Below are 23,195 nucleotides of genomic sequence, written 5' to 3'. Positions count from 1 at the left end.
TAGGTTTTCCAACCCAAATACCTGTTTCTTCATTGATGCCGGCCCCGACAACTGGACCTGATTCTGTTGTATCCCAGGCAACATCTGCTCCAGTTGCTGGAGTTCCTGTGTCAATACAAGCAGTTAACCAGCCTTTGATGCCTTTGCCTCAGACACTGAATCCTTATCAGGACCCATTGTTCCCTGGATTCCCTTTTAATGAAAAGGGGGAGAGAGCCATTGCACCACCTTATTCCCTTTGTAATACTGGGGATGATCTGCCTAAAGGTAGGAAACCTTTATATTTTACTCTTTCTAATGGAATGTCTTTGTTTAAAATCTGGATGAAGGAGAGTGAAATGTATTCCTTTAATTTGTTTCTATAAGTGTGGAAAGATTTAACAGTTGCTGTGCTACCATTCTTTGTATAAAAAATAAGTAGATTGTACTGTTCATTTTTAGCTTGTGCTGCTAATGGTAATTATTTTAAGTGGTGATATTCAGAACTCCATTGTGAGCTTTTCATGGCTCATAATCTGATTCACCAATTTACTTTATTGCATCAGAGAGAGTCCGATTTTGTGTAGCATACATTTAAAAAATATATGATTTCCTTGACCATATTATAGACATCTGTTCTCTGTTATGGTAGTGAAAAATAGCAGCTGGAATCTCATGTTATTTTAATCAGAAATTTCAACCTTACTCAGCAATTTTCTTACTGGTCTGGGAAAAAGCATATTTTAGCATTTTAAAAAGAAAAATACAAGGAGTTCATGTAGAACATACCACACCTGACTGGATGGTGTGTTCATTTTGGTAACATTCTCTCTCACATTTATAAACTGAGTTTGGTTCCTTGAGCTATTAAAACTGGAATTTAAAACTGCAGTTGAGTTTCAGATCATCTTATATCAGTCCAAGGAGAGTTGAACCAGCTGAAGTAGCAATATAAAGTGTTGAACTTTGCTCTACTAGAACTGTAGCTGAAAATTTGCACAGGATGAGATTGATTTCTGGATGGGAGGAAAAAGTGTGGGTGGGTGGGTGACCAGATGTCCCAATTTTATAGGGACAGTCCCCTTTTTCTTATATAGGCTCCTATTACCATCCACCCCTGTCCTGATTTTTCACACTTGCTGTGTGGTCACCCTTCTGTGTGTGTGCATGCATGTGCATTTTTCTTAAAGTTTTAATTGACTTGATTTTTTTTTTCCCTCTAGATAAAAGTATTCTTCGATTTTTCTTTAATCTTGGTGTGAAGGTAATTATCCAAACTCTCCTCAATGATATTTTTTTACTTACTCTCCATCTCCCACATACCAAAATGGCAACTTTATAGAGGAAAATAAAAAACTGAGTGGTGGGTTTTTTATTTATTTATTTTTAAATTAATACTAATGATACTATTTTATAGGGTGATTGAGTGGCTCAGGGTACTGGTAATGAAAAACATACATCTGCTTACCTCTGAGTTGCTGGTTTAAAACCAGCCCAAATCAAAAGTGACTGAATAGCATTACCATTGTATGGCTGTTTGGTGACCTGTGTGGAAAGGAGCTTGGTGGACAGTTTTCAGAGGACAGATGTTCATGTCACAGAAGTCACCATCATCACAATTCACAATAATTGTAACTTTTTTGGCTGTCAGCTGAGAGACCAAAGATTGAATGGATCATGAGGATGGAGCTCTGTGACTCCTAGAAGTGGTCCATCTATGTCAATGATGAGACATTGACCGGGCAGCATGAGGGAAAGCTGTGCTGCTGCTGTTTATACTGTACCATTTGTGTGGTTAGAGGATTTCAGTGTTTAGGACTGTCAACTGGATATCCTTCATAAGCAAACAAAATTCTTACAGATATGTAAAATCCATATGGAACGCTACAACTTGTTCAAGCTGTTAATCTTGGGGGGGGAGGGTGCTCTGTTATGAAAGTGCTATATTCTATTCATAGGTAAGGCTAAGATTTTGCTCTCCATTATGTGCTTTTTCTTTTGCACATGCCCCCACTTCTAAAAATCTCAGTCCTTTCCTCTTCAAGTTGTCTGTGGGCAACAGACTCTATTTTTACCTAAATTAGAAATGACCTGGACAAGCTGTTCTTAAATATGGGACCAGGGGCGTGGGAAAATAGGTGTTAATCATGTTTTGAAAGGTGTTTTTGGACGTCTTATCTCAAATATAACTTCTTAAAAACTTCAGCTACGGTTTATTCAAAAGATTTTGATGAATGAGATGTAGCACACAAGACTAATATTCAGGTTTCTGCCTCTGCGAGTTGTTTGTTTGAATTCCAGTATCTCAGAAATGGCTAGCTGAAATCACTTCAATTTGAGCAAGATGTTCTCTGCTCGCAACAGGCTACATGTGCAAAATTTGGAAGTGAAAGGGGTGTTTACTGAGGTTTTTAGTGGTGACTCCAAAATCAGGCATATAATTGAAAGTAAGCCTCAAATAAGAATAGGCTACCCTCTCTCCCTTACCGTGTTTTGAAAACATTTCTCTTATCTCAAATTTTATATCAAACAGTTTGAAAGATTTTGTTGAGATCTCGTACACAGAATCACTTTTGAGACCGGAGAAGTTATATTTAGGAAATTAATTCCTGGTCAATTAAATGTGTCAGAATAATTCATTTGGTGCAGAACATGAAAAGGGAACCAAAAGACTGAAGAGATGAGCTCTCTTTCTTTTCAAAGTCTATCTTTTAGCTGGAGTTCAGGCTGCAAGTATGTGTCAGTAATTTACAAGTAAAACACCTTATAAGAATGTTGTTCACGCTTTGTATTGCAGTGGCATGAATCTGAATTGGGGTCCCATTTATCAAAAAGCAATTGTTAGAAACACAGAGAATTTAAACTTTAATCTCAAATTAAAAGAATTTTTAAAACATTTTGAAAATTTAGACATACATAAGAACAGCCATACAGGGTCAGACCAAAGGTCCATCTAGCCCAGTAGCCTGTCTACTGAGAGAGGCCAATGCCAGGTGCCCCAGTGGGAGTGAACCTAACAAGTAATGATCAAGTGATCTCTCTCCTGCCATCCATCCCCACCGTCTGACAAACAGAGGCTAGGAACACCATTCCTTCCTCCTCCTGGCTAATAGCCATTAATGGACTTAACCTCCATGAATTTATCCAGTTCTCTCTTAAATGCTCAGGCAAGGAGTTCCACAAGTTGACTGTGGGTTGTGTGAAGAAGAACTTCCTTTTATTTGTTTTAAACCTGCTGCCCATTAATTTCATTTGGTGGCCCCTAGTTCTTGTATTATGGGAATAAGTAAATAACTTTTCCTTATTCACTTTCTCCACATCACTCATTTTATATGCCTCTATCATACCCCACCCCCACGTCTCCTCTTTTCCAAGCTGAAAAGTCCTAGCCTCTTTAATCTCTCCTCATATGGGACCCGTTCCAAATCCCTAATCATTTTAGTTGCCCTTCTCTGACCCTTTTCTAGTGCCAGTATATCTTTTTTGAGATGAGGAGACCACATCTGTATGCAGTATTCAAGATGTGGGCGTACCATGGATTTATATAAGGGCAATAATATATTCTCAGTCTTATTCTCTATCCCCTTTTTAATGATTCCTAACATCCTGTTTGCTTTTTTGACTGCCTCTGCACACTGCGTGGATGTCTTCAGAGAACTATCCACGATGACTCCAAGATCTTTTTCCTGATTAGTTGTAGCTAAATTAGCCCCCATCATATTGTGTATATATAGTTGGGGTTATTTTTTTCCAATGTGGATTACTTTACATTTAAGTTACATTTTGTCATTTTGTTGCCCGATCACTTAGTTTTGTGAGATCTTTTTGAAGTTCTTCAGTCTGTTTTGGTTTTAACTATCTTGAATAGTTTAGTATCATCTGCAAATTTTGCCACCTCACTTTTTACCCCTTTCTCCAGATCATTTTATGAATAAGTTGAATAGGATTGGTCCTAGGACTGACCCTTGGGGAACACCACTAGTTACCCCCCCTCCATTCTGAGAATTTACCATTTATTCCTACCCTTTGTTCCCTGTCTTTTAACCAGTTCTCAGTCCATGAAAGGACCTTCTCTTTTATCCCATGACAACTTAATTTACGTAAGTGCTTTTGTTGAGTGACCTTGTCAAAGGCTTTCTGGAAATCTAAGTACACTATGTCCACTGGATTCCCCCTTGTCAACAAACATATGGACCTCTTCAAAGAACTCTAGTAAGACACGATTTCCCTTTACAGAAACCATATTGACTTTTGCCCAACAATTTGTTCTTCTATGTGTCTGACAATTTTATTCTTTACTATTGTTTCAGCTAATTTTCCCAGTACTGACGTTAGACTTACTGGTCTGTAATTGCTGGGATAACCTCTAGAGCCCTTTTTAAATATTGGCGTTACATTATCTAATTTCCAGTCATTGGGTACAGAAGCCGATTTAAAGGACAGGTTACAAACCATAGTTAATAGTTCTCAACTTCACATTTGAGTTCTTTTAGGACTCTTGGATTAATGCCATCTGGTCCCGGTGAGTTGTTAAGATTATTAATTAATTCAAAAACCTCCTCTAGTGACACTTCAATCTGTGACAGTTCCTCAGATTTGTCACCTACAAAAGCTGGCTCACGTTTGGGAATTGCCCTACCATCCTCAGCTGTGAAGACTGGAGCAAATAATCTCATTTAGTTTCTCCGCAATGACTTTATTGTCTTCAAGTGCTCATTTTGTATCTCAGTCATCCAGGGGCGCCACTGGTTGTTTAGCAGGCTTCCTGCTTCTGATGTACAGAAACATTTTTGTTGTTACCTTTTGAGTTTTTGGCTAGCCATTCTTCAAACTCCTCTTTGGCTTTTCTCATTACATTTTTACACCTAATTTGGCAGTGTTTATGCTCCTTTCTATTTACCTCACTAGGATTTGACTTCCACTTTTTAAAAGATGCCTTTTTATCTCTCACTGCTGCTTTTACATAGTTGTTAAATCACGGTGGCTCTTTTTTAGTTTTTACTGTGTTTCTTAATTTGGGGTATACATTTAAGTTGGGCCTCTATTATGGTGAATTTAAAAAGCGTCCATGCAGCTTGCAGGTATTTCACTTTAGTCACTGTACCTTTTAATTTCTGTTTAACTAACCCCCTCATTTTTGCATAGTTCCCCTTTTTGAAATTAAATGCCACAGTGTTGGGCTGTTGAGATGTTCTTCCCACCACAGGGATGTTAAATGTTAGTATATTATGGTTACTATCTCCAAGTGGTCCTGTTATAGTTACCTCTTGGACCAGTTCCTGTGCTCCACTCTGGAATAAATCGAGAGTTGCCTCTCCCGTTGTGGGTTCCCGTATCAGCTGCTCCAAGAAGCAGTCATTTTAAAGTATCGAGAAATTTTGTCTCTGCATCTTGTCCTGAGGTGACATGTTCCCAGTCAATATGGGGATAATTGAAATCCCCCACTATTATTGAGTTCTTAATTTTGATAGCTTCTCTAATTTCCCTTAGCATTTCATCATCACTGTCACTGTCCTGGTCAGGTGGTCGATAATAGATCCCTAATGTTATATTCTTATTAGAGCATGAAATGACTATCCATAGAGATTCTATGGAACATGTGGATTCACTTAGGATTTTTACTTCATTTGATTCTACATTTTCTTTCTCATAAAGTGCCACTTCTCCCCCACCCCCAATGACCTGTTCTGCCTTCTGATATATTTTGTACCCCGGAACGATTGATTGTTCTCAGACCACCAGGTTTCTGTGATGCCTATTATATCAATATCCTCCTTTATCACGAGGCACTCTAGTTCACCCCTCGTATTATTTAGACTTCTAGCATTTGTGTACAAGCACTTTAAAAACTTATCACTGTTTATTTGTCTGCCCTTTTCTGATGTGTCCGATTCTTTTTGAATGTTTCTCGTCTGATCTGGCCCTTACATTATCCTCTTCCATCCTCTGCTCCTGACTATAACCTAGAGAATCTCTATCAATAGACTTTCCTCTAAGAGAAGTCTCTGTCCGATCCATGTGCTCCTCTGCAGCAGTTGGCTTTCCCTCATCTCCTAGTTTAAAAATTGCTGTACAACCTTTTTAATGTGCCAGAAGTCTGGTTCCACTTCGGTTTAGGTGGAGCCCATCGCTCCTGTATAGGCTCCCCCCATCCCAAAAGTTTCCCCAGTTCCTAATGAATCTAAACCCCTCCTCTCTACACCATCGTCTCATCCACGCATTGAGACTCTGAAGCTCTGCCTGCCTACCTGGCCCTGCACCTGGAACTGGGAACATTTCTGAGAATGCCACCATAGAGGTCCTGGATTTCAGTCTCTTCCCTAGCAGCCTAAATTTGGTCTCCAGGAGTCTCTCCTACCCTTCCGTATGTCATTGGTATCTACATGTACCATGACCACCGGCTCCTCCCCAGCACTACACATAAGTCTATCCAGATGCCTTGAGAGATCCACAATCTCTTGCCAGGCAGGCAAGTCACCGTACGGTTCTCCCGGTCATCACAAACCCAGCTATCTATGGTTCTAATGATTGAATCTCCCATTAACACCTGCCTTTTCCTAGTGACTAGAGTTCCCTAGTGACTAGGTAACCTCAGTGGGAGAGGGTACCCTAACACCATCTGGAAGGAGGATCCCAATTATGGGAAGGTTTCCCTCTGCTGCCATTGACTGCTCTGCTTCCCTGGGCCTTTCATCCTCCTCAACAGCGCACGGGCTGTCTGACCGGAGGTGGGACAATTCCACAGTGTCCTGGAAAGCCTCATCAACATACCTCTCCTCCAGTTCCTCCACCCTAGCACGAATGCACACACATGCCACCCGCCCACAGGTCAGGTAATCATACATGCTGCACTCAGCGCAATAAACTGGATAGCCCCCACTCTGCTGCTGGGCTTCTGCCTGCATTGTTTCCTGCAGATACCTAGTTAACGAAAGGGTTTTGTTTAAATCATGAAGTTTTGAATGTAGTTTAGTTTTACAGGTTTTAAAGGACAGCAAGTGAACCTTGCCCCCTTCCCACTCCCCTTCCAAGCTCCCTTGCAAAACTCCCTGTTAGCAGCCCTTGTTCGCAAAGCTCCCTGGTCACTTGTGCACTGCTTTTTAAATGCGCAGATAAGACACCCAAACCAAATTCAGTTCCTGTATTGAGGAACAACCAAAAATTCTGCACTGTATCCATCAAAAAACAGATTCCTCTTGTTGGTGTCCACAAACACTAGAAAGCTTTGATCTGAATACTGCATTGGTTGAACTTGCTCTAGTTTTTTTCATGGCCATAAACAGCCCACAGAAGACATTCTTTACAAATTGACAGTTACACCAGTATCCTACTGAAAAGTCAGTCATCCCCCACTCTTCATTAAGATTGCATATGCCACCAGTTATATCAGCGTCATTACATGTTAGTGTGTCAATATATGCAAACATCGTAGGCCCAGATCAGGAAATCATAATACTTGCATAAAAGACCAAAAGTGAGGGTGGTGGTGAAGCATGATATATTAGATATATGTATGTATAAAACCAGTGCTCTACATTCAGTAGTTCATCTGCAAGCATTTTAAGTGTAGTGCATCTACAAATTTAAGATGTCTCTAGTTGTTGTCTGCAAAGTACTTTAAGCTATTATGAAAAAGGATGACTATGGAGAAATGGGAGGATGTTTATGACTGTACCGTCACTGTACCAGTACAGTGGACTTTCCTGACATCTGCAGCCTATGGCTGTGGACTTCCAAATCCTTTAGAAAAATTCATGGTTCAAAAATAATGAAACTTAGATTTGAAAGAAACAAAGCAGGGAAGATCGGAGACTGGTGTTGCTATTGAGACAGTTAACAATGCTGTGTGACCATAACTGATTCTTTCCATACTCTAGAATATTTTGGGTTTCTTTCCTATATTACCTTAACAAGTAATTTCTTGGGTTTCTGACTGTGGTTGTTTAACTGGAGCATTCTTGTAAGGGCTAGTCTAAATGGGGAAATTTATCAGCATAATTGTATACCAGTATAACTGCCCATGTGAACACACTTGTTTTGGAATAAGAATGCCTTTTTCCAGTTTAGCCTTTCACTTTGGAAGTGGTATAAATTAAACCAGAAAAAGGCAGTATTATTCCGGAATACATGCCCACATGGGAAATTATACAGCTCTATCTAATCTATCTATCTCAGTAAATTTCCCCATATATTCAAACCCTAAATCACCCCCAAGCCTGCCTATTCTACCCAGTTTAAGTTAATGACATATTCTATCAATTTTAAATCCAGCTTAAATAAAGATTTTTGTTTAACTAGAGAAGCACTATGTATACCATTGTAGTAAGTGCTGTATAAGCATTTCCATTCTGCACTTAAAAGTTTAGGGAAGATAGTTTTTACAATAAAGTTTGAAAAATTAACTCTGGTCTCAAACTTGGTACACCTGACTTCATCTGTGGAGTAAAATGGTTTGTGGTGGTTTTTTAATTACCAAATCTGGAAAAAAGATCTCTTTGGCTATCATAATTTAAAGAATGAAAAGAGAGAAGTTAGTGGTTTTGATAACTTTGAATAATTAGTCAAAGGCTCTGGTTTGGTTAACAGAAACTTAGCAGGCCATTAGTCAATGTTGTTGCTATGTATGTTCAAAATATGCTTTCATTTCATAGACCTAAGTTTGAAACTCACTTTGTGGATCATGATATGATTTCCATTGCTGGCAGTGTGCATTATTTAGGATGTAGTCTGTCATCTTCTGTGTAAGAACTATCTACTGGCTGAAGTACCATGGGTCACTAACCAAAGAGTAGAATTGCTGACAACCTTTGAGGGCAGATGTGTCTCTTTCTCTCATATAGAGAATCTCCTGGTCTGGAAACTGGCTGTTGGGTTACCATGCCCACTAATGCCACAGAAGTAGCCACTGGTAAAATTCTTGGTGTCCTATAGGCTCCTTCCATATAGGCCTGGGAAACGTCAGCACCTTTAGTGGACGTGATAATCCAGCAGCTCCCAGACCAAAGGAGAAGACGTACTTGCAGTAAGTGCAAACTGTTTGTTTTCTGTTAGTGCATATTAGGTGGTGACAGAAATTCAGTTAATGGGCTGCAAAATGTGATCTCACTTAAATATGGCTTTTGAATTTTGTGGGAATGAGCTTCATTTCAGATGTCTGCAGATCTGTATGTGCATGTTTCAGGATGAGGTAACACTGTTTTTTTCCTCAGGATTTTGAGAGAATGGATATGTGGGTCAAGTGTCCTTTTAACACCTATGATTCAAGAAAGTATCTAGAACAGCGGTCCCCAACCTTTTTGTCTGGCGGGCGCCAGACGAAGGACCGTGGTGGCAGTCGAGCATCCGCTGAAATGCTGCCGAATTTCGGTGGCATTTTGGCGGCGATGCCTCTCTATGATGTCGCTTATCGGCGGCAAGTGGCATCATCGAGAGGCGTCGCTTGTCAGCGGCAAGTGGCCCGCCGAAATCCTGCCAAATTTCATTGGCATTTCGGCGGATGCGCGACCGCCAGCCAGGACGCGGGCACCACATTGGGGACCGCTGATCTAGAAAACCTGAACACACTTAAAAAGCATAGCTACAACTTAACTTGCTCTATTATGCTTTCTGTTGGTCTGTGTTTAAGCATTTTGACAGCATTCTTTCTGTATAGTCAAACTGTTTCCCCTTTCACACAGCAATAGGGATTTTTTTTAAAATGATTTTAAACCCATAAAAATAGGTCAAGGGACTTGAGGGCAGATATTGTATATAAAATTACTTTCATCTCCTTTAAAATAAATTAACTGGGTTTCAAGTTGACAAATGACTTTACAGTGTGATATTTTACATCTGTTTTAATTCCTTAGTAGACTGAAACATCTTTGTTTTGCAGGCATACAGCTGTCCCATGTGGGCACCACATTCTTATTTGTACCCTCTGCATCAGGCCTATCTAGCTTCTTGTAGAATGTACCCAAAAGTTTCTGTTCCTGTATATCCTCACAACCCTTGGTTCCAAGAGGCACCACCAACTCAGAATGAAAATGAAACTGCACAAACAAACAGACACTTTCCTATGCAGAATGAGGCCAGATCTGATGATCAGAGTCTGGAAGCTGATACTAGGTCTCCATCATTGCCTCTGATTATATCTACAGCTCAGGTGTCAGAAAGTCATGGACAGGTCTGTGTAGAATCTGAGAACCTAGTGCAAGCTCTTCAGTCCGATCAAGATGAGTCAGTGAGAGGAAAAAACATGTTCCTGCACCCACCATTTGGACACAATCAATTTTTAGGAGCTGTTCCAATAGCACCTCCTTTTTTCCCTCACTTTTGGTATGGGTACCCTTTTCAGGGTTTTATGGAAAATTCAGTAGTGAGACCTAATGTTATGTCACCTGAGGACAAAGGGGCAGCTGTTAGCCCCTCAGCAAATATATATCTGGCCAAAGAATGCAGTTCTCCAGTTCCAGTAGCAAGCTGTGTGGAGCATCTTCAGAAGGTAGAGAGTGAAAGTAACTCCAGTGCCATACCTCTCCCTATGGCTAGTTTGAGCAGCGAATGTGATGTACTGAATGAAACCTCAACCAGGATGCCTAAGATGGAGCAAATATGTACTGCTGTTTCTCCTGCAAAACAGGCGAAGGCTGCACTACAAAATCATTCTACACAGATGCAGGGGATCGAGGGGCAGACAGTGGTGTCACATGCTTCACCATCAGTAACAGAGCCACCAAAAAATGAAATGAAAAGTAATATTCCTGGTCAGAAGGAAAAGCCAGAGAAAGCCAGAGATTCCAAGGCTACTGATAATTTACAGGCCAACTTGGTAGAAAGCAGGGCGCACAGAACAAGGGAAGAGAGCTCTGAAGATGAAAATGAGGTGTCTGATATGCTGAGAAGTGGTAGATCCAAGCAATTTTATAATCAGACTTATGGCGGCGGCAGAAGGCCAAGAAATGAGTGGGGCTACCCATCTAGTAGGGGAGGATACCAGTACCCAAGAAATGAAGAAGGCTGGAAAGGACCACCCAACAGAAGCAGAGATGAAGGTTACCAATATCACCGGAATTTTAGAGGGAGGCCATATAGAAATGATAGAAGAAGGGCAATCATGGGAGATAATCAGAGGGGGCATCTAGCATAAGCATGTCGTCTTAGAAAGTTTCAAATGCCAATACAAATTTCAAGGAGAGACTTATAAAATCTTTCCAGATTTTTCTTTTGTTTTAAGATAGGGAACACTTGTAACCTCAAAGTAAGGCCTGGGGGGAAACGAACTCCTAGTCCTAGCATTAAGTTTCATGGCAATTAAATATTAAGTTTCGGTTTAGGAATTTTTTCGAATTCGGGAAGTAGAAAATAAAATTATTGTTTTAAAGTATAAAAACAATACAGTTTAGTATTGAAAATTTTCCTTAGAGGTTTCAGTTTGTGGTACAATAAAATGATAAATATTAAAATGTTTACTGGAATGACACAAATATAGTATTTGACATGATCTAGGTTCTAAAACTGATGTAGTGTTGCACCAAATATAAATGTATATTTTATCATACAATGCCTTAGTTCTAAACTGAGCTAAAGGAATACTCAGCCTGCCACACTGTTGTTTTTGATATGCTTCCAACCCAAAGGCCTTTCATCTCAAAATCTGTCAAACTTGAATGTTTCTCTTTAGTGTGTTACATCTATGGCAGTCAGCTGTGTCTTAGATATGCTGTATATAATTCTTTTAATATTCATAGGGTATATTTTTGAATTTTAAAAAGCATTTGGTGAAATCAAAATTGAGACAAGCAGTCAAGAATAGCTGTGTGTGAATCGATAGGAAATTCAGTGGAATGGCTGTTTCCACCAAGAATTCTTAACACTGGTGTGACTATAATGGTGCCTATGCCAATTAAATATTTACAAAGACAATAAAAATGTAGATGCTATGCATTTCCAAAATATTCTGCATCTGTTATAATAGCAGAATTTTTTTAATGCCACTTTAACACTAATGCACTGACAAATCCTAAATATTTTGTGAGCAGAGATGCATAAAATACGTTACATTTTTTTTTTTGTTTGTATGATGAGCTACTGTTGAGCTTTTTTGTTGCACTGTTGATGCAAATTGGTTATGCTTTGCATGTACAACTCATTGCTGGAACTACTTTTTAAAAACAAGATATATGTGGTTTTCAAATATATATTCTCCAGAATTCAGAAGAAAGCGGCTTCTGCCTTATATTTTTACACTGTGTCAGAGTTCTGATTGCTGTTTCTTCTGACTCTTAGATGATCTCTGCAGTGTTCCTGATTATTGCCTTTGCAGTTGGGATATTCAGCTATCCAAACTCAGAGAGAGTGCAGTGTGCACACTATTAACTCAGCTCTGTTGCTTTGTAAAATTAACTGTTGTGTATATTTTTATATCTCTGTATATACCAGTGTAAAAGGTGATGGTGCCCTTTTATTCATGTCTGAGATTGTATACCTTTGATCAGGAAACTTGAGTGATACTGTTATACATGTGACGAAGCAATTCTTTTCAGATGCATGCCATGTATAAAACACCTAATTAAAAATAAATGTTTGTCCGTTCACTTTCTTTTTAAACTATGTAAAACCACTCATGTAATAACATGGTCAATCTTCTGGTTCTGTTGATATATACAAATGGCATATCAGTAGAACTTGGTGAATTGCTACTACATTTGTGGCTGCTGAGCTGAACTCTTAATCAGCACTGAATAGCAACTAACATTTAGATGCTTAGCAAAATATACATTAGAGTGCATTTATAAATGGAAATTGAAAAGGCTGTACTGTTTTTACCTGAGCAAGAAAAATATTTAAATCAATTTGAGTGGAATTGTATTTAGAAATTAGGTTTAGCCTGCAAGAGTGCTATTAAAAATGAACACTGGAGGGATGTAATAACTAAGCTTTTGCTTCCCTATTCATATTCAGTGGTTACATAAAATAATGGGGTGATAGTTAGCTAATAAGGTTAAGGAAGCTACTCTTCACATTGTGTACCTTTCTCCTCCCTGCTCCTTACAATATTGCTCTTTGAACTCAATCCAATGCTCACTGAATTCTAGGGGCATTGGAACATTGCCAAGTCATATATGCCTTTGTATGTTTTATGAGGTTTGAGTAACGTGATTTAAATTTCTCTCAATATGTGGAGAACTGCACTTTCTAGAGAGATTTTCTCAAGGGCTGATGTTAAATGGAGTGATAGCATTGGTAGGAGTGGACTTTCACTTTTGAAAAGTGACCTGCAGGATTCAAACATTAAGCTTGTGCCCTGTCTTTCTGCGTTATCATGTGTAAAGGAGGCTGAAAGGTTAGGATTTTTTTTGGCTTGTGTTTCAGCTTTAGAAATAATGAATGTCAAGTCTGGTTGTCTTTGGTTTTCCTGGTAGACTTGTTGGGAGAAGGGAGGTCTCAATGCTTGTTTATTGTCAACTCTAAGGCTGTGATTCAGCAAGGTGTTCAATAGAACTCACGTGCTTAAGAAGTCTAGAGGACCGCACATAAAGTGATGCGTATGGCTTAAGTACCTCTGCTGAATGGAGGCCTAGAGCTCTGTCCCAACCAGAACCTGAGGGGACCCAATTACAGGTACCAGGTTCAGGTTAGGTTGGAAAATCATCCAGCCTGCTCAGGCGGGGTTGCCTCTGAAGAACTCCTCCTACCCATAGGGTCAGCATCATGGCAGCTGCATGTCCTGCTCTTGCCTGCCACCTTGCTGCCCTCTGTGTGTACTGCAAAATGAGTGTGCTGGTGAGTTGCAGCACCTCTCACGTTGCAGCTTTCACAGTATGCAACAGGGCAGGCTGCTGCTGGTGTGCCATCCTCAAGAGCAGGAAGCAACGATACCACTTATTCATTTTGGGAGAAGGGTTGGATCAGCTTGAGTGGACTTGGGTCTGGTTTGGGTCCAGGTCTGGCTTAAAAAGTAGTCCTGAGCAGACCCCAATGGAAGTCTGCTACCTGTAAGTGGCAAGGAGGCTAATAATATTTCATCCAAATTATTAGTCATTGAAATAAATAGGAATTGACAAAAACAAGACCCAAAGAGTCTGAATAAAAACTTCTCCTCTCTGTTGCTCAACTTTCGTTTTCAACAGTGATATAATTTTTCAGTAGTTCTCTAGTCTTCTGAAGCTTGTTCTGCACTTGAAAGTTTTGATGACACAGCTGTGTCTAGGGCCCTACCAAATTCACAGCCCATTTTGGTCAATTTCATGGTCATAGGATTTTTAAAATAGACAGTCTCACCATTTCAGATGTTTACAGCGTTGTAACCATGGAGAGCCTGACCCAAAAGAGGGTCAGGGAGGTTGCAAAGCTATTGTAGGGGGATTGTGGGATTGCCGCCCTTCTGTGCTGCTGCTGGAGCTAGTGCTGCCACCAGCAGCAGCACAGAAGTGAGTGTGGCAGAGTTTGGGGGTGGGGGCAGGGCTGGCCTTATGGGTGGGCAACTACCCAGGGCCTCATGGTTCTCCCCCTTCTGCCTCCAGTCAGCCCAAGGCCCTTTAACCTCCTGAGCATTGGGCCTGGAGCAGAGGAGGGACAGGGTGGGAGTCCCCTGACTGGGGGTGCCCCAGCTGTGGGCTCAAACTGTGCAAGAGGTTCCAGCTGCCAGCCCTGATGGGGATGCGACTTCCTCTTTCCCTCCAGGGGCTGGGTCAGACCCATCTCCAGGAGCCTCCCCTAGCTGCAGGAAGCTGGGCTTTGAAGGCAGTGCAGCCAGGGGAGAACTCAAAGTTGGTTTAATTTTTAACTTACATTTTCAAGTTGAATTTTCACTTTAGAAATGTATTGGTACCTTTTCAGTCAAGGACCTTGGTTTAAAAAGCCAGTTTATACTGTGGAGTGTGTATGTAAAGGTGCCCCCCAGCTCATTTTTTTTAATCGTTTATCAATACTTAATGGTCCAAATTATTTTTTGTAGTACACTGAAACTTGAATGCTCTTTTCTTTTATAGGTTTTACTCTTTGGAATGGGGAGGCAGTCTGATTTAATGATTAGTGCATGGAAGTGGGAGTAGAGCCACACATCTGCATCTGCTCTAGGAGCTAGACTAGTGTGATTCTATGCTCTGCTATTAACAGTGTTGGGTGAGTGAGTAATTTAGCCTCAGTTTCTAATTCTATAAAATGGAAATGGGACTCTCCTTTGTAAATCACTTTGAGATCTGTGGATGAAGTACTACATAAGTGTTTTTTTTTTCCCCATTGGAATCTTGACATATGGACAAGAGAAGAGAAACATTTGTAAGTGTAACAGGGAACTGAAACAGGAACTTAAAGAAACCTTAAGTATAAGTATTAAATTATTGCATTTATGTTGACCAAGCAATAGGAGTCCATGTCTATGCAAAGATCTTAATTTTTGTTAGGTGGTGTTTGCAATTTGCTTTCCTGCTTTGATCATCATCTTCCCTTTCCTTCTCATATCACTACTGACTGTTTATAGATAATGAAACTCTGCATGCTGATTCCTTTAAAAACTGCAGCATAAACTGTTACTGTGAGGGCTCATCTTTGTTTACTAAACTTTAACAGCTATGGTACAATGGATATTGCTAAATCCCTGAATACTTTCTTGCCAACATGCTGCTGTTTCTGCCATGCCTGATTAGTCTCGTTGTCTCTAATTATTGTTGCTAACAATGCCTACAACTGCCTACAATTATTGCTAAAATACTCTGAACCCGTGGTGGCCAATGTGATTTTTTTTAATGGTACCAGTCACTGAAACTGCTGCTAGGCATGCATTAATGTTACACAACTGTCTTGACAGCTTTGTCTACACAGATATATATTTTTAAATAAAGAATTTCTACTGTTGCTAACATTGGTTCTCCTGCAGCAATGTGGGGAGCTCTAACAGACAGCTATGCCTCTGGCAGTAGGGTGACCAGATATCCTGATTTTATAGGGACAGTCCTGATTTTTGGGCCTTTTTCTTATATAGGCTCCTATTACCCCCAACCCCCCGTCCTGATTTTTCACATTTGCTGTCTGGTCACCGTATCTGGCAGTGCCATACAAGTTAAACATTTCTAATCAATAAGATGCTGGAAATGGTAAGGCATCAGGGTCTATGTAGTCCATCCCTGTACCAAAGTTTACACCACTAATCCTGTTCTAAGAGATCTGGAATCTCTGCTCCACTGTGAGGCTGAATATTCCAATGGAAGTGCTGAAGGCCTCCCCTTTTACTTAATCATGTGTCTGACTGAGGAGTTGACTGACTGCAACCTGCTCTGCCAGTAGGGGTAGCATTCCCTCCCCCCCCCCCCCCATTTAGATCTAGTCCTTTCTCTACAGATTCTCAATGTTGTACACTTTTCATAGGTCTAGGCAGGTTGGTTTGTTTAGTATTAAGCAGTGTCCTTTTCAGGCCAGAAGGGACCAGAATGATTGTCTATAGTTTGACTCCTGTACATCACAGGCTCTAGAACCTCATTCACCCACTCCTGTAATAGGCCTATAACCTCTGGTTGAGTTTCTGAAGTCTTTGTTCTTGATTTAAAGATTAAGTTATAGAAGATCCACCATTTGCTCTAGTTCAAACCAACAAGAGACTCAGGGTCCAAGTTGCAAAGGACTATGAAACCCCTCAGGCTCTCTGCCAATCTGTCTGGGAAAAATTCCTTCCTAACAGCAGTTGCAGCTGGGCCATATGCAATTGTAGGCAATATCATCATGCCCTCCTATCCATGAATTTTTCAAGATCACTCTTGACACTGGTTAGGTCCCCCCCCCCCCAATCCCTTGGAAGGCTGTTGGGGTCCATTTTATATCTATTTGATCTTGTGCCTACAGTGGCCATTAACTTTAACTCCTCTTCCTCACTGGTGTTTATCCCCCCGATGTATTTATAGAAAGCAAGCTTCTCTGGCCTGAGCCTGCATGTTGTTAGACTAACCAAGTCAAGCCCCTCAAGTCTCAAAAGGCAGGTGTTCCATTCCTCTGATAATCCTCATAGCCCTTCTCTGTACTTGTTAAGAACATAAGACTGACCATACTGGGTTAGACCAAAGGTCCATCCAGCCCAATATCCTATCTACCAACAGTGGCCAATGCCAGGTGCCTCAGAGTGAACCTAACAGGTAATGATCAAGTGATCTTTCTCCTGCCATCCATCTCCACCCTCTGACAAACAGGCTAGGACCACCATTCCTTACCCATCCTGGCTAATAGCCATTAATGGACTTAACCTCCCTGAATTTATCTAGTTCTCTTTTAAACCCTGTTATAGTCCTAGCCTTCACAACCGCCTCAGGCAAGGAGTTACACAGGTTGACTGTGAAGAACTTCCTTTTGTTTTAAACCTGCTGCCTATTGACTTCATTTGAACATAAGAACAACTGTACTGGGTCATACCAAAGGTCCATCTAGCCCAGTATCCTGTCTACCAACAGTGGCCAATGCCAGGTGCCCCAGAGGGAGTGAACGTAACAGGTAATGATCAAGTGATCTCTCTCCTGCCATCCATCTCCACCCTCTGACAAACAGAGGCTAGGGACACCATTCCTTACCCCAGTTCTTATAAGAACTAGAGGCCACCCATATTATGAGAACACGTAAATAACTTCCTTATTCACTTTCTCCACATCACTCATTTTATATGCCTCTATCATTTATCACACCCCCACCCCCGTCTCCTCTTTTCCAAACTGAAAAGTCCTAGCCTCTTTCATCTCTTCTCATATGGGACATGTTGCAAACCCCTAATCATTTTAGTTGCCCTTCTCTGAACCTTTTCTAATGCTAGTATATCTTTTTTGAGATGAGACCACATCTGTACGCAGTATTCAAAATGTGGGTGTACCATGGATTTATATAAGGGCAAAAAGATACTCATTCTCTATCCCTTTATTAATGATTCCTAACATTCAGTTTGCTTTTCTGACTGCCTCTGCATGGACATCTTCAGAGAACTATCCACCCTGACTCCAAGATCTCTTTCCTGATTAGTTGTAGCTAAATTAGCTCCCATCATATTGTATGTATAGTTGGGGTTATTTTTTCTAATGTGTATTACTTTACATTTATTCACATTAAATTTTGTTTGCCATATTGTTGCCCACTCCGTTTTGTGAGATCTTTTTGAAGTTCTTCAGTCTGTTTTAGTCTTAACTATTTTGAGCAGTTTAGTAGTATCAGCTGCAAACTTTGCCACCTCACTGTTTACCCCTTTCTCCAGATCATTTAGTTGTTCCAGTGTGAATTCATCTTTCTTAAAGATGGTAGACCAATACTGCAGGTGACAGCAGTGCCTTGTACAATAGTAATAAGATGTCTCTGTCTACTGGAAATACTCCACCAGATGCATGCTAGGAGTGTATTAGCCTTTCTCATAGCCATACCAAATTAGTGGCTCAGTCAGCCTGTGATCATGTAATACACTAAACTTTATCCTCCTGTTTCCCACTAAAGCTCCAGCTTTTAACAAAACTTCCTGGTATTGGTCCCTAAGTTCATGACTTTGCACTATTAAATTTCATCCCATTTCTATTATTTCAGTTTTCAAAATTGTCCAAATCTTGTATTATCTTCTGGTTCTCCCCTGTATCTGCAAATTAATAAGTCTAACTTTTTATGCCAAGCTCATTAAAGAAAATGTTAAATCATATTGATCCCAAGACTGATTGAGTAACTCCACTAGTAACCTCCCTCGAGCCTGACAATTCACCTTTCAGCATGATGGGCTGTAATCTCCCTTTTAATCATTTCCTTACCCACCTTTTGATTCTTATATGAATCCCCATCTTCTCCAGATCAAAGATTTCCCATATGGAACTGTATCAAGTGCTCTACAAAAATCCAGGCAGATTAAATTACTTCATTTTGTTTGTTTAGAAATTATTTTCTCAACAGGAAGTGAGATTGGTCTGGCATGATCTACTTTTTGTAAAACCATGTTATTACTATTTACCCTCTGTCTTTAATTACTTTCAAAATTTTGTTTTAAGACCTTACATGCAACTGAGATCAAAACTAACAGGCCAGTAGTTTCCTGGATTCCCCCTTAAATAGTGGTGGTATATTTGCAATTCTCCAGTCAGAAGGTCTGACTGAGAGCAAAGATTTTTAATAAATCTGTACAGTTGGGCTTGCAATTTTATGTGCTAGTTCCTTTAGTATCCTTGAAGATTACCTAGAACCCCCATTTGGTCCCAATAAGCTGTTTAAGTTAGGCTTCTACCTCAGATGTGGGTAATATCTACTTCCCAATCCTCATTCACAAAAGCAGGAGACAGTGGTGAGGTGGCTAATTACTCATTAAAAACTGAGGCAAAATACACTTAAGTGTTAGGTCATACCTATATTAATCTTTTATGTCCACCCTGTCCTCACTGCTTCATTCCATGGGTACATCTACACTACGGGATTATTCCGAATTTACATAAACTGGTTTAACAAAACAGATTGTATAAAATCGAGTGTGCGCGGCCACACTAAACACATTAAATCGGTGGTGTGCGTCCACGGTCCGAGGCTAGCGTCGATTTCTGGAGCATTGCACTGAGGGTAGCTATTCCGTAGATATCCCATAGTTCCCGCACCCTCCCCCCCCCTCTTTGAATTTCCGGGTTGAGATCCCAGTGCCTGAAGCAGCAAAAATCATTGTTGCGGGTGGTTCTGGGTAAATGTCGTCAGTCCCTCCTTCCGCTGGGAAAGCAACGGCAGACAAGCATTTCATGCCTTTTTTTCCCTGGATTGCCCTGGAAGATGCCATAGCATGGCAATCATGGAGCCTGTTTCGCCTTTTGTGACTGTCACCGTATGTGTACTAGATGCCGCTCACAGAGGCGATTCAGCAGTGCTACACAGCTGCATGCTTTTGCATGATAGCAGAGATGGTTATCAGCCATATTGTACCATCTACCATACCATAAATTGGTAATAAGATGGGCATGGCTACCAGTCCTTTTGCACTGTTGCATTTGCTGCTGTCATAAGTGCCCCTGGCTGCTCTTAGCCAGGGGCGCAAAAGCCGAAATTGGGAATGACTCCCTGAGTCAATCCTTCTCCTTTTTGGTATCTAAAAATAGAATCAGTCCTGCCTAGACTATGGGCAAGTGTACTAGAGAACCACTGTATCAGAGAACCAGATAGCACAGCTGCTCTGTGTCAGATCCTGCATAGATTATGATCTGTATGCTCTTCACAGGGGGTGCTCCTGCAACAACCCCAGCTGTTCATTCCATTCTTCCCCAGCCTTCCTGGGCTACCATAGCATTGTCCCCCCACTTGTGTGATGAAGTAATAAAGAATGCAGGAATACTTGCTAGTGAGAAATGAGTGGAAGGCAGCCTCCAGTTGCTATGATAGTCCACATAGGACATTAAGGAGTGTGGAGGAGAGGAGCCCAGCATCCTGCTGCTAGTCCAGGGGCAATTGAATCTTTTCTTTACACATGAAGGGTGGGGGCTGATGAAGCTCAGCCCCCTGTTGCTATGATGATGATGGTTATCAGCCATATTGTACCATCTACCAGGAAAAATTAGGGCCAGGCGCCTTTGATCGACCTGACGGCTGCTAGTACACATGGTTACCAGTCCTTTTGCGCTGCCCCATGTGCCAATAGGCTGATGATGACGATGGGTATCAGTCTTATTGTACCATCAGCCACCCATGGCAGGGAGCAAGGATATTGGTGTTGAGTGCTGCACCATCGCGTCTATCTGCAGCATTCAGTAAAGATAGGGTGACATGTAAAAGAGTCAAGACAGGATTGTTTTCCCTTTCACTTCTGGGGGTGGGTGGGGGGGTGCGTAAATTGCCGAGCTATGCCCTGACCCACCGTGGACACTGTTTTTGACCCTAGAAGCATTTAGAGCTCAGCCAAGAATGCAAATGCTTTTCAGAGACTGCAGGAACTGTGGGATAGCTTGACTCCTCCAGTCCATGAGCGTCCATTTGATTCTTTGGCTTTCCGTTACGCTTGCCACGCAGCAGTGCGCTGAGTCCCTGCTATGGCATCTGTCTGGAGATATTTAAAAAATGATTTTGAATTTCATCTTCTGTAACGGAGCGCTGATAGAACAGATTTGCCTGCCCTTACAGCAATCACCTCCGCATCGTCCATGCTGGAGCTCTTTCTTTATTTTGATTTTTAACTGCATCACCACCCGTGCTGATCGGAGCTCCACGCTGGGCAAACAGGAAATATTCAAAAGTTCGCGGGGCTTTTCCTGTCTGCCTGGCCACTGCATCCGAGTTCAGATTGCTGTCCAGAGCGGTCAGTGGTGCACTGTGGGATACCGCCCGGAGGCCAATACCGTCGATCTGCGGCCACACTAACCCCAATCCGATATGTTAATACCGATATTAGCGCTACTCCTCTCGTTAGGGAGGAGTACAGAAACCGGTTTAAAGAGCCCTTTATACCGCTATAAAGGGCCTCTTAGTGTGGATGGGTGTGGCGTTAAATCGGTTTTACGCTCCTAAAACCGATTTAAACGCGTAGTGTAGACCAGGCCCATGTTTTCTTATTTATATAATTAAATCTTTTATTACTGGTTTTAATTTCCTTTGCAAGGTCCAGCTTTGCTTTGGGCAGTTCTCACCTATACTTTTTCACCTCAAAGAGGTAGCTTTCCTTGGTGATCCATCTTGTCTTCTATTCCCTGTAGGCTCTCTCAAACTGTTTGAGCTGCCTGTTCATCCAGTTTTGGTCTGCAATGCTTTCCAATGATTTCCGCCCCCTTGCTTGGGATGCAGGCTTCAGCTAATTTCCAGATCCTGGGGTCTATAGCAGAACTCAAGTGCTAGCCCCATGGAGCCTCTGTTACCATCCTTCCCCCAAGAGATTTTGACCCAAATAGTTCCACTTTCTGTATTCAGTAACTTCTAAAATTTCTGTATATTATATAGTCTACTTGATTGTTAATCTTACTCCACCACCTTTGTCTTCCCTGAACAGCACCTACCCTTCGATACTGCAGTCATGACTACTATTTCACCATGTTTCCCTTATGCCTATATCATCTGGTTTTACTTCCTGCACCAGTAGGTCTACTTCTTCCATATTGTTACCCAGGCTCCTTGCACTGTCTAAGGTAGTACACAGCAGGTACTGTAAAAGCTGCACAAAACTAAAGAACAGTTTGCAGTGGCTTTCCTTCCCTTTCCTAAATCCCTTTTAAGGATTTGGTTCTGATTAACAATGGCCTTAATGGGGAAAGGGCTATGTTCTCTAGTACTTTCTCTCCCCTACAACCTCTCAAGGCAGTTATGCTTGCCTGCTGGATACTATGGGGACCACAGTAGCATAGCTATGCCAGCACAAGCCCATAGTGCTAGAAGGATTTTTTTCTATTGCTGTAGGAGCACTATGTCTGAGCAATGGCAGCTCGGTTTGTAGAAGCAGTCTGTCAACCTACCAGCATCTATACCATAAAGGGGGCAGGGCTGTAAGGACAGCATAGCTACAGTGGGCAAGGATGTGGATTTTTCTCTGAAACTGGAATACCCTCCACAAATCAAAAGAATCTTGCCCTTAATGCTTCAGAATGAGACAAGACATCTCTTCAATACTGCATAAAAAAAAACAAACACACCACTACCAGCCGGTAAAGCTTGCAAAAAGTAGAAGCCAACTGTTCAACCTGCTGTGCCTCCTGGACCGATCCCACCATTTTCTATAAATAAATATACTTACCTACAACTTACTTCAGAAAAGCTACATAAAGAAAAGTTATGCTGCTAAAGAGCCATACAGATGGCTAGAAGGTTTGAAAAATTAGAGTCCTTCAACATGGGAGATTAAGCTTCCTCAGCCAATGCAGTTTGGTACTTCTGTTTTTCTTACGGCTGCTGTGAGAGCAAAAAACATACCACATCCTTTACAAGTTTATGCTCCTCCTATCAGCTTTAGATAAGATGCCAGTGAGGAGGACCAGTTCATTCCTTTTGTGAATTAGATGAGTCTTATTGAGCAACATAACCTTACCTCCTGTACTTTAAAACCTGCTTGTACCACAAGTAACAGATGATGTTTAGAGGGGAGTAAGACTTGTTAAATGACTCCATTGAGACTGATCAATAAACATTTCAGATAAGATCTCTTGAAAGATAACAGCACTGAAAGTATTTGAAAACTCACTGTATATGTACTTTACAAGTAATTTTTTCTATAAAACAGCAAAGGATGTGTACATTACTTAGAAAATGATCAAGCAGTACCCTAGGGTGATCAAAGACAAGAACCA

The 23,195-nt window shown here is 41.1% G+C and overlaps 1 protein-coding gene across 3 annotated transcripts in view; it reads left to right on the top strand.

Moving 5' to 3' along the window:
- The window catches only part of OTUD4 (OTU deubiquitinase 4), a 49,055-nt gene extending 36,501 nt beyond the window's left edge, over positions 1-12,554 (top strand). For all 3 annotated transcript variants that reach the window (XM_039540720.1, XM_039540722.1, XM_039540723.1), the window contains 3 exons: positions 4-267; positions 1,203-1,243; positions 9,854-12,554. In XM_039540720.1, the coding sequence (XP_039396654.1) occupies positions 4-267; positions 1,203-1,243; positions 9,854-11,107 (1,559 nt within the window). In that variant the 3' untranslated portion in view covers positions 11,108-12,554. The remainder of the gene's footprint in view (positions 1-3; positions 268-1,202; positions 1,244-9,853) is intronic.
- Positions 12,555-23,195: the final 10,641 nt, after the last annotated feature.

Source organism: Mauremys reevesii, linkage group 5 (genome assembly GCF_016161935.1).
Source record: "Mauremys reevesii isolate NIE-2019 linkage group 5, ASM1616193v1, whole genome shotgun sequence".
In the NCBI taxonomy this organism is placed as follows: domain Eukaryota; kingdom Metazoa; phylum Chordata; order Testudines; family Geoemydidae; genus Mauremys; species Mauremys reevesii.
The sequence above is the reverse complement of the archived record's forward strand: the minus strand, read 5'-3'. Positions and strand labels throughout refer to the sequence as shown.